The sequence below is a fragment of the Coregonus clupeaformis genome, chromosome 14 (genome assembly GCF_020615455.1).
Source record: "Coregonus clupeaformis isolate EN_2021a chromosome 14, ASM2061545v1, whole genome shotgun sequence".
NCBI classification, from domain to species: Eukaryota; Metazoa; Chordata; class Actinopteri; order Salmoniformes; family Salmonidae; genus Coregonus; species Coregonus clupeaformis.
This window is the reverse complement of record NC_059205.1, coordinates 35,697,089-35,709,139: the sequence shown is the minus strand read 5'-3', so window position 1 is coordinate 35,709,139 and position 12,051 is coordinate 35,697,089. Positions and strand designations below refer to the sequence as shown.

At 42.1% G+C, this 12,051-nt stretch overlaps 1 protein-coding gene across 4 annotated transcripts in view; it reads right to left on the bottom strand.

Annotated features, from left to right (window-relative positions):
- Positions 1-12,051, bottom strand: part of LOC121580967 (collagen alpha-1(XVIII) chain-like) — an 88,256-nt gene that overhangs the window by 48,835 nt on the left and 27,370 nt on the right. For 3 of the 4 annotated variants that reach the window (XM_045224806.1, XM_045224807.1, XM_041896207.2), the window contains exon 1: positions 1,450-2,025. The exons of the other annotated variant lie outside the window; for it this stretch is intronic. In XM_045224806.1, the coding sequence (XP_045080741.1) occupies positions 1,450-1,759 (310 nt within the window). In that variant the 5' untranslated portion in view covers positions 1,760-2,025. Of the gene's footprint in view, positions 1-1,449; positions 2,026-12,051 lie in introns of those variants that run through there. 4 annotated transcript variants of the gene reach the window in all.

Genomic DNA, 12,051 nt, shown 5'->3' with positions numbered 1-12,051 from the left:
CTACATGATTCCATATGTGTTATTTCATAGTTTTGATTTATTCACTATTAAAAGTAAAAATAAAGAAAAACTCTTGAATGAGTAGGTGTGTCCAAACTTTTGACTGGTATTTTATTTGTACCAGTTGTTGTTTTTATCGCACTGCTTTGCTTTATCTTGGCCAGGTCACAGTTGTAAATGAGAACTTGTTCTCAACTGGTTTACCTGGTTAAATAAAGGTGAAATAAAAAAATAAAAAATTAAAAATATATACAAACATATATCAGATGTCCTCAATGAAAACCCTGCCTGTTTTAGCATAGCAACACAGTAATGCTAATAACATACAGGTGAATGGTGTGAACTGTCTAAAGTTCTATAAGTAGGTTGCCATACTGAGTGGATGTCTGGGAGCGTGAGTTACTGTTTATGGCCGGCAATTATCAAAGCTGGATCGACAGACAGACATCCTCCTCAGACAGACACATTAACATTGTGGAGAGAAGATGTCAGAGCGTAACACCTACAGTACAGCTCAGACAGAGGAATAGACAGGAGAGACAAGAGTTAACAACACATTTTGTTCAGAGAGAGCTTGCAGAATGTGGATACAACTTTGTCCTCTTTGTCCAGTGATTTTCTTGGAGTTTACTGAATGATGATTTAGCCCCCAATTCTTCTAGTCAGGCAAGACATCAAACATACAGTATTTTGGAAATGTATTTCCCTATAACCGGTGCCCCATCCATCTCAGTTATGAAAATGTTGTATCGCTCCTCTCATCTCCAGCCTCTTGATATCAGTCCTCCCTCCCGTACCTCACCCATCCGTCTGTGCCCCATTCCCCACTCTCGCTCTCTCACCCCACAACCCAGCCCAGCGCAGGCTCTGAAACAATTCTCACACTTCTCGGACCACATTTTCCCCAGGTTCCAGGAAGGCTCCTGGCCCTAATCCTATTATTTTAATATCATGTGATAGGGATTTACTTCGGAAACCAAGGGGCTAGCAGGAAACCTGCTCCCCTCAGCAATGCACAGCCTCAATTAGACAAGTTTAAAAAGCGTAGCCATGCTCAGTAAGCTTGAGCAGGCTGTGAGGGAACACACTACCTAATCTCTGTCATGATCCCACTACAAGTATCAGCTTGAGCCTACTTTAACAAAAATTATGAACCACCATGAGTCCATAGCTACACAGCTGCCACATTGTCAGGGCCTTTAGATTCCTTCAAGGGAAGTTTTTACAGCATTATGCTAAGTCGATGACTGAGAACTCACAGAGCATTGGTTCTGTTTAATTGAACGTGCAAGCCAAGTGCAGAACCAGTGGCAGAACTGTTGTTATTTAAACACAACATAAAGACCACTTTTTTGGACAGAATCCCAAACGGAAATTAACCTGAAAAAACTACATCATCCAGCACACTCCAGGTGTACCTCGACTCCTGCACAGCACAGAATAACTTACCACGACTCTTCCACATTTTCAGAGGTATTTTCTTAGCCTTGGGCTTGATCTCTGTTGTTCCAGCACCTGCAGGCTCCTGTGTGCTCTGTAGAAGTGTACTCTGAACAGGTGCAGTAGTGTACACCTCCGTCTGGGTGCCCACCTCTGTCCCTTCCATTGTCCAAAATACCTTGGTGGTGGTGGTGGGGACCTCGGTGGTCGGGGCCTGTGTGGTCATGTCCTGTGCTTTCCCCCAGAACACACCCCACCATTGGCCATGAACAGGAGCCATGAGCAGCAGCAGCAGACTGCACAGATGCAGGACAGCCATCCTGTCCTGATGCTCCAACTACCGTCTAAAAACGTCAACAAGATTTATGTTCTCCAGTATGTTCACAGCTCAGCTCTCATGCTCCACTCCCTTCCCTGCTTCTATCTTCTCTCTCTATCTCTCTCTCAGCCACTACTGGATCTCCTCTCCCTCTGCTCTGCTCTGTGATTAGCAGCGACCCCTGCTCCAGGCCCCCTCAGCACCACGCAGACTTAGGTATTTCACAGGCAGCACAGCAAGAGCAGTGGCAGCAGCTCTACACCACGTCTGGCTCACTTCACTCTGGCTCCCATCACAGTGGGTGGGTGTGTTAAGAGGATGTAAGGGCCAGCCGTAAGCCACAGCCCCCTTGAGTAATGCCATCCCCCTCTGTATACCATTATCATCAACCCTAGTACAGCTTACATGCAGGAGCTGGCCATCAACAGTTTGCTTACTATTTTTTATTTTATTTAACCTTTACTTAACTAGGCAAGTCAGTTAAGAACAAATTCTTATTTACAATGACGGCCTACACCTGCCAAACCCAGACGACGCTGGGCCAATTGTGCGCTGCCCTATGGGACTCCCAATCACGGCCGGTTGTGATACAGCCTGGAATCGAACCAGGGGGTCTGTAGTGACGCCTCAAGCACTGAGATGCAGTGCCTTAGACCGCTGCGCCACTCGGGAGCCCGACAACAAATCAGTAAAAATAATTAGGGACACCGCGACATTAGCTCTGGCATTTTTTATCCTATAGTACGTTCTCCATCTTCTTTTTAAAAAGTGATCCAACATGTTTTCAGCACCTTTATTTCCATGACTGATCAAAACTCGTTTTTATTATGGCTCTCTCATATGTTTCTGCAGCAGACATACTGTATAGTGAGCAATATGCTTGGAACATCAAATCGCAATATAATCGCAGTATCGAATCACAATACATATAGAATCATGAGAATCGCAATACATATCGTATCGGGACCTAAGTAATCCTTCTAATCCGATAAAGTAATCCTTCTAACCCCCCAAATTGTAAAGTGGTTATCCCACTGGCTATAGGGTGAACGCACCAATTTGTGAGTCGCTCTGGCTAAGAGCGTCTGCTAAATGACGTTAATGTGCCCTTGAGCAAGGCACTTAACCCTAATTGCTCCTGTAAGTCGCTCTGGATAAGAGCGTCTGCTAAATGACTAAAATGTAATGTAAATGTAAGTACCGTGATAATATCGTAATATTGTATCATGAGGTCCCTGGCAATTCCCAGCCCTAAAGGACATGGTGAGCACTATACACATTTTCAATTCCCCCAGGGACAAGAGTCAGGACTACAAGACCTCAAAAGAATGCTGTAAAAAGGGCACCACAAAGGCACACAATTAAATGTGACATTAATGGTTCATACATTTCACATATTACCTATCCTTAGTCAGTTGCATTCATGTACATGAATAAGCTGAATAGAACTATAGGTGTAACAATACACATAAACCGCAGGAACTAGGGGTGCTGAGGGTGCTACTGCACCCCCTGAAAAATAATGATTTTTTCTTTAATATAAATTTTTTATTTTGTTTGCAAAAAGTATTTTTGACCAAAAGTAGTGCCCCGGGCCTTTACTAGTTATGTATAAGCGGACCAATATAGCTGTCTGTAGCATGGGCAAACAGCCCCAAACTACTTCCCGCGGCTATGGCAATACATCTCCACAGTTTTTGAATTGTTGACAAAAATGCTCAACAAGGCTTTTGCTGGGATCTGGTGGCATGCATTGAAATGCGTGACCTTATCGTGGCTTTCTTTTGCAAAATTACTATGAATTAACGGATTTGTTTTCAAAAATGGTCAATTGTAAACATCATATTAAGGTGTGAGACGTTCATTGTATGACAAGAAAAGATTTGCAGATCCATTTCACTCCAGCAGATAAAATAATCTGTCCACCCACAATTCACCTGTGGGAACATGGCGGCTCTCAACACCACACAACAGAAAGAGCTGGCTGCTACTTTCCGAGAGATTGTTCGTGAGGAGACTACCTCTGCCCTCGACTTGCAATTAAAACCGGTAAATTAATCACTCACTTCTAAAGTGGATGCCTATTCAACTAAAGTGGAAAGTCTGGAGAAGACGGTCAATGTGACAGAGGTGTGAATCCATGACCTGGAAACAGAGAGACCTAAGCTAGAAGGGGCAATCAATCTCCTAAAAGAGAAAACGGAATCACTTGAAAATGATTCCGGTTAAGTGAATGTACGGGTTGTAGGACTTGAAACAGGCGTGGATGCGGGCAACCCAACTTCTTTCATGAGCAATCTGTTCTATGAACTGTTTGGGCAGGAGAAGCTGGGTCCCATGCTGCTAATTAATATTGCGCACCACACGGGTCCTCTCCGGAATGGCTCTCACTCTATGATTGTACAAATCCACAGTTTTGAAGTCAAACTGCGAATTGTTCGCCTCACAGTGGAATCGAGGGCTCTGACCTACAGTGAGGGATTTTTTTTTGGATCCCCTGCTGATTTTGTACATTTGCCCACTGACAAAGAAATGATCAGTCTATAATTTTAATGGTAGGTTTATTTGAACAGTGAGAGACAGAATAACAACAAAAAAATCCAGAAAAACGCATGTCAAAAATGTTATAAATTGATTTGCATTTTAATGAGGGAAATTAGTATTTGACTCCCTCTCAATCAGAAAGATTTCTGGCTCCCAGGTGTCTTTTATACAGGTAACAAGCTGAGATTAGGAGCACACTCTTAAAGAGAGTGCTCCTAATCTCAGCTTGTTACCTGTATAAAAAAGACACCTGTCCACAGAAGCAATCAATCAATCAGATTCCAAACTCATCCGGCCTCTTGACCTTCCAGAACACAACATGCACGTTCTCCACTGCCAAGGAAGCTCAAGACTTCTGCGAGAACCACATCAAACCCAATACGCAAGGGACAAGTCGACAGATTGAACCCCATTATGACTGGCTCAACATTCAATCACGCAGCCTAGAATATGGCTAGGGTATATGCTGCCCTCAGCATAAGACAATGATGAGGACACCCCCTCAAGTGGGTACAAGGAGAATTATTACTATTATTGTTGAGTATTGGACTTTGTTATTATTATATTGCCTATGGAACAGGAGGACATTAACACAGTGATGACACCACAACAATTAATGAACAATATACTGTATTGAGGTGTCACACAGACTGGGCCTGCTTTCTTATGTGGCTACAGCACATTGAATCCCTAAATGGGCAAAATATGGCAATATAAGTTGGAAGCTATTCCCCTACTTTTTGTTACTGGTAATGAGAGATAGCCAGTCCCATACGGACTACTACACAATTGTTTAAGGAAGGGGAGGGATCAGTCTCACGAATCGATTTCATACTATTATCTACACCTCTATTTTCTTTAATTGAGAAAATAGAAATTCAACATATGAGCTTGTCTGACCACCATGCTTACTAATGTCAACTTCAAATCTTAGAATCTACTAAAAGAGCCACAAGATGGCGTTTCAACATTTCATTAATACAATTCCTACCTTCTGTGATCAATTTGAAATTGAACTAAATTAATTCAAAATGATCAATACAAATTCAGTCGATGAACCCCGGCTTCTATGGGATGCCACCGAAGGTTTTATAAAAAATAATGCAACTGCAATTGCATCTGGGTTGAATAAATCACAATTAAAGATGCCAGAATTGGAAATGTTGTTAACTGGATTAGAGAGTTCTCAACAAACACTATTTTCAGACCAGGTAGCTATTACTCTTTCCAAAGTCAAGACAGAATTTAATTTATTGATTGAAGAGAGCAGAATTTGCCATCAATCGAGTTAGACTCAACCATTACTTCCATGGTAATCGTCCTAGTCGTTTACTATCCAACAAGCTACACAGTACTGATCTATTAGCTGATATAGCAATTATTGAATCTAAAACAGGGGAATTACTATCAGAACCCAAATTAATCAATCAAAGATTGTCCCGCTTCTATAAATAACTGTACCTACACCTCTGATTGTAAATCCACACGCCAGACTAAGGCCTTTCTAAAATATTTAAGAACTCCTCTTCTTTCAACTGAAGAAGCCACCTCACTGGGAGCCCAAATCTCTCTTAATTAACTCAAAAGGGCATTGGATAGCATGAATAAAGGCAATGGATGGGACGATATTCCTTCTGAGGTCTATTTAAAATGTTGGAATCAATTAGGTCCACTATTGCTCGAAATGATTAACACAGCCGTTCACAAAGGTTCATTTGGGAGAGATTTGAATACAGCACTAATGTAACTTTTATTTAAAAAAGGTAAGGATAAACACAGATATGAAACTGTTTTCCTAAATGTTGTTGTCCCGTCTCGAGACTTACACAAATTGTTCCACACGGACCAAAGCGGGTTTGTTAAAAAACTTTAATCCTCAGATAAACTCAGTCGACTATTACATATCTTAGATGCTTCATCAGAAACAACAACTCCTTGGGCTGTATTATTTCTCGATACAGACAAATATTTTGATAGATGAGAATGTACATATCTCTGGTCTGTCTTGGAACATATGGGAATTGGCTCCAATTTCATTACTATGATTAAAATGCTATATGCCAATCCCTCAGCCATAGTTATAACAGGCAATATCTGCTCCTTTCAGAATCACTAGAAGCAGCAGACAAGGCAATCCAATTTTCCCTTTGCTATTTTTATTATCCACGGAACCCCTGGCCCAGGCAATTTTTCAATCGAAGGAATAACACCAATTTCCCTAGAATCTACTGATTACTTAATCTCGTTATACACTGACGATATTTTACTTTATCTAGACAATGTATCTAAATCACTCCCAAACGCATTGAAGATCATAGATAAATTCAGCTTAATCTCAAATTATAAAATCAATCTAACCAAAATCAGCCCTACTGCATCTCAAGATCCCGATGGAGGACACCATCTTCTACTTTTTGGAATCCCAATCGTTTCCCATTTTAAATACTTGGGAGTAGATATATTTCCTTTTATTTAGATAAAACCATCAGCAGAAACTTTAACAGAACGCTAAAGTAAATTCAATCTGACCTGGATGGAATAATGTCCCAGTTGCTTTAACCGGCAGAATATCTATTGTCAAAATAAATATATAGTGCATTCGGAAAGTATTCAGACCCCTTCCCATTTTACACATTTTGTTACGTTACAGCCTTATTCTAAAATGGATTAAAGTAATGTTTTCCCTCACCAATCTACACACAATACCCCATAATGACAAAGCAAAAACAGGTTTTAAACATTTTTGCAAAATTATTAAAAATAAAAAATCTGAAATACCTTATTTACATAAGTATTCAGACCCTTTGCTATGAGACTCGAAATTGAGCTCAGGTACATCCTGTTTCCATTTATCATCCTTGAGATGTTTCTACAACTTGATTGGAGTCCAACTGTGGTCAATTCAATTGATTGGACATGATTTGCAAAGGCACACACCTGTCTATATAAGGTCCCACAGTTGACAGTGCACGTCAGAGCAAACACCATGCCATGAGGTCAAAGGAATTGTCCGTAGAGCTCTGAGACAGGATTGTGTCGAGGCACAGATCTGGGAAAGGGTACTAAAATATTTCTGCAGCATTGAAGGTCCCCAAGAACACAGTGGCCTCCATCATTCTTAAATGGAAGAAGTTTAGAACCACCAAGACTCTTCCTAGAGCTGGCCACCCAGCCAAACTGAGCAATCGAGGGAGAAGGGCCTTGGTCAGGGAGGTGACCAAGAACCCGAAGGCTCCAGAGATCCTCTGTGGAGATGGGAAAACCTTCCAGAAGGACAACCATCTCTGTAACACTCCACCAATCAGGCCTTTATGGTAGAGTGGCCAGACGGAAGCCATTTCTCAGTAAAATGCACGACAGCCCGCTTGGAGTTTGCCAAAAGGCACCTAAAGGACTCTCAGACCATGAGAAACAAGATTCTCTGGTCTGATGAAACCAAGATTGAACTCTTTGGCCTGTATGCCAAGCGTCACATCTGGAGGAAACCTGGCACCATCCCTACGGTGAAGCATGGTGATGGCAGCATCATGCTGTGGGGATGTTTTTCTGTGGCAGGGACTGGGAAACTAGTCAGGATCAAGGGAAAGATTAACGGAGAAAAGTACAGAGAGATTCTTGATGAAAACCTGCTCCAGAGTGCTCAGGACCTCAGACTGGGGCGAAGGTTCACCTTCCAACAGGACAACGACCCTAAGCAAACAGCCAAGACAACACAGGAGTGGCTTCGGGACAAGTCTCTGAATGTCCTTGAGTGGCCCTGCCAGACTTCAACCCGATCGAACATCTCTGGAGAGACCTGAAAATAGCTGTGCAGCGACGCTCCCTATCCAATCTGACAGCTTGAGAGGAGAAACTCAACCAATACAGTTGTGCCGAGCTTGTAGCGTCATACCCAAGAAGACTCAAGGCTGTAATCGCTGCCAAAGGCGCTTCAACAAAGTACTGAGTAAAGGGTCTGAATACTTATGTAAATGTCATATTTCCGTTTTTTGTTGTTGTTGTACATTTGCAAAAAAATCTAAAAACCTGTTTTTGCTTTGTCATTATGGGGTATTGTGTGTAGATTGATGAGGAAAAAATATTTTAGAATAAGGCTGTAACGTAACAAAATGTGGAAAAAGTAAAGGGGTCTGAATACTCTCAGAATGCACTGTACTGCTGCGGCTGAATTTCTGTAGTCCAATGCTTCCCATGGCTCCCCCTTCTGGCAATTGGGATAAAATTCATAGTGCGGTTTCAAAATGTGTATGGCAAGGTAAACAATCCAGGATAAAATTAACAAACTTACAAAGAGGGAAAGACTTAGGAGGACTATCCGTAACAAACTTTAAATCGTATTTCCAGGCACTAGCATTTCGCCACATCCTATTGGTTTAGACATGATTTTTCCCCCCTCTGGCTGAGTATAGAGAGACATATGGTGTCTCCTATTGCCCTAAGAGAGGTAGTATTCACTGATATATCCCTTAAACAATGTAAAGTACACTTTGGTCCTATTAAAATGTAAAAACAAGGTAACTGGGAATCAAAATGGTGTGCTCATTCTCCAATATTTCACAATAATGCCTTGCGATCTGGAGGGCTGCCTTTTGCATCCCCCCAATGGACCAAATATGGAATTCGTACGCTTGCCGATATCATGGACAGTAAATACCAGGCAGCTCCTTTTTTCTAATGCCCTGCAGTTAAATGCTTCAAGGGCAAAGTTACAAAAGTTATTTTGAAGTGCATGAATGTAAATATTCAACGCTTTGCATCTATTATGTTACTTAAAGATGATAGCTCCTAGAATCTCTCAATCAATCAGAGACGATTACTGCTGGCAGGCAGCAATCAGGGGTTGGATGGAGACATGTTGGCTGGGTGGGGTTGGGGATTGGGATTGGAGGTTGGGGGTGGAGGGCCACTTCTTTTTTCTTTTATTTTCCTGTTTATACTGAATGTATTATTACTTAAACTCTGTATATATTTCTTAGTGGCATTTTTTATTTTGAGTGGTAGCCTACGGGTATATGTTTTATAGACTTAAAATGTTAATGGATAATGGACCTGTAACCCCCCCCTGCACTGATTAAACATGGGAGAGTGAAAAGCTGGACTGTGACAGAGGAGATGGGAATGCAGGGCATGGAGGAGAGGAGAGGGATTTCTGCCAAGCCTGCACAGCTCAGTGATCAGAGGGGCCGGGCAGAAAGACATGCAGGCAGGCAGACAGACAGGCAGGCAAAAAGACAGGCAGGCAGGCGTAGTGACAAAGAGAAGCCTGTTTCGCTACTCAGTACTCAGGACCCTGGTGTTGTGTGTTGAGGGGATGGGGATGGGGCCTAGGACAGGTTCTGACAGCAATGTCAGCAGCACACACACACAAACATGGAAGACGAGGATGAGCCCACTCTGGACCAATCATCTATAAGTACCAGAGGAACACACTGTTCAGATACTGTGTCAAGTACAGTTACAGTACCCATTCAAATGCACATTAAGATTATCAATACACAATCATCCATTGAACACCAACTGTTATTGTGATGTGCATGTTTAGATATTACGACCAGCACTTGGAATTGCCTGTGCATTGTCACAGCAATCCACAGTGGAGGTATGGATGGATTCCATACTAAAGAGACTGGACACTAGTGTTTCAGTGGTCCTAATGAGAGTTACTGGGAGAGTTGGGACTGGAGGTTTGCTAAATGAACCAGATGATGGATTTAGTGTAATTTTAAGGAAACCCGGCAGGGAGGAAGGAAGGAAGCCCAGGTTAGCCTGCCCTGCGGTGGTAGTGTTTCATGTGAGGGGGCCCCTATAAGAATACCACTATAGAGGGCTAGGGGCTAACCTCCATCTCACTTCACTGTCCCCACAACATCCAGTAATTGGTTTATTGTCACAAGCCATCAGTTGTTGTTAATCTATTCACACAGAGATACTGTAATTTTCCATCTATATGGAATCAGCACACAATACATTTGACAATGTAGTACACTATATCCACTATCCAGTAACACCTAGCACTTCATCAAATGTACTATGTATAAAATAGTTTCGGCACAAAGTGATTAATATGCCTACAATATATGCAATGAACAATGATAATATAAATACTGTGCTCATATAAAGGCTAACCATGAATGGGTTTGAATACCCCCATTCAAATCTGTAATGAATTCCTTCAAATGTCCCTATTGTAAAAGTGACTGTGTTTAATATAACAATTAAGCTTCTTGGTAACTTCTTGTGTAGTTTGTTACAGGTGTAAAAGCATTCACCTTCCCTGTATGTCTACAGCTTGTACAGTGTCCATGCTGTAAGACTGTGATACAATAGAATTACATCCCGGAACCATTAATTCATACAGTAGACACAGAGTGGTCCTCCAGCTTCACCATGTGGTCATAAACAGAACTGCAGATAAAACCACTCCCTCACAAGAACAACCTAGCATTCACACAGTCTGCCCTAAATGGCACCCTATTCCCTTTGTAGTGCACAACTTTTGACCAGGACCCATAGGACTCTGGTCAAAAGTAGTGCGCTATATGGGGAATAGGGTGCCACAGCAGTCCCTGTCCCTTTAGATTGTCCATAGTGATGTCACCAGAGGTCAGGTTCCTGGGAGGATTACCGTCAATGTGGAGGAGAAGAGCCAACCTGACAGAGGCCAGGCCTCACTAATCAATTAGCAAAGCGAAGGAGGCTTTGCGGGTGAACAAAAACAGAACTTTGCCACATTAAATCACAATCACTGGGAAGCTGTCTTATCAAGAGTCTGACCTTCGAATGTTGTATTAATATTATGGGCAGCAGATCAAGAGCAATCTGGTTTTATTGGGGTGATTTAGTTAGACACATGGGCCCACTGGCCTCTAGTTCAGTTTGGCTTCTTGTAGTCTCTCTCTCAAAAAAGGATTTGTTCCACCATGTAGCCAGACAGACATTCCAATGTCATATTCTTCTTTCAATCTGATTTTGCCTGAAAAATAATCCATTATTTGTATGCCACCAGACATTAGGATATTCAGATCCTTCCTCCTGTAACTATCCTCATCAGTTGGTTATACATTTAGCTAAGCCTAAATTTCATCTGAGGGCTGCCAATGTCTTAAAAAAAGTGACAAATCTCAATGACATAAAACTCCTAAATTGCCACATAACTTTCAAATAAGAGGGCATTACTACTAACAAAATGCTAACTTGACATAAAAAGCATAAAACATCACTTTAAATGTACGGTTGGACCAATCTAGCCTTGAAGACAGAGTATGTAGGTAGGCTGTCCATACAGCAGCCAAATTATTTATTGTGTCAGAGGAACAAAACTGATTGGCAGCTCTCCCAGCCAATCCCTGTCTAGATATAAGAGCTACGGGTGGAGACCAGTGGAGAGGTAGACAGTGTGTGACTGTTCTCCACTCTGGAACAGGTAATTATACAGCATTTCACTTTTCAACTCTCTCTTTCCGAACACACACATACATAAGTTCACTTTCCCTCTCAGCGATCCAACTCAATGCAGCCTCTGTTGCAGTTCTGTTTTCCTATGGCTAAATTGCCCCCCCCTCCCAGCAGTGTGTAGGAGGGAGGTTTCTACGTGTGAGAAGTAGAGAGGCAGGTTGAGGTTTCCAGGGTTAGAGTAGTGCAGAAGTTGTCATATGCTGAGGCAGTGAAGAAAGTAGAGGAGGATGGGTCAAGGGGAAGGGATCCTGAGAGGAGTGGTGGGAGTAGTAGATCTGTACCAGTACAGAGGG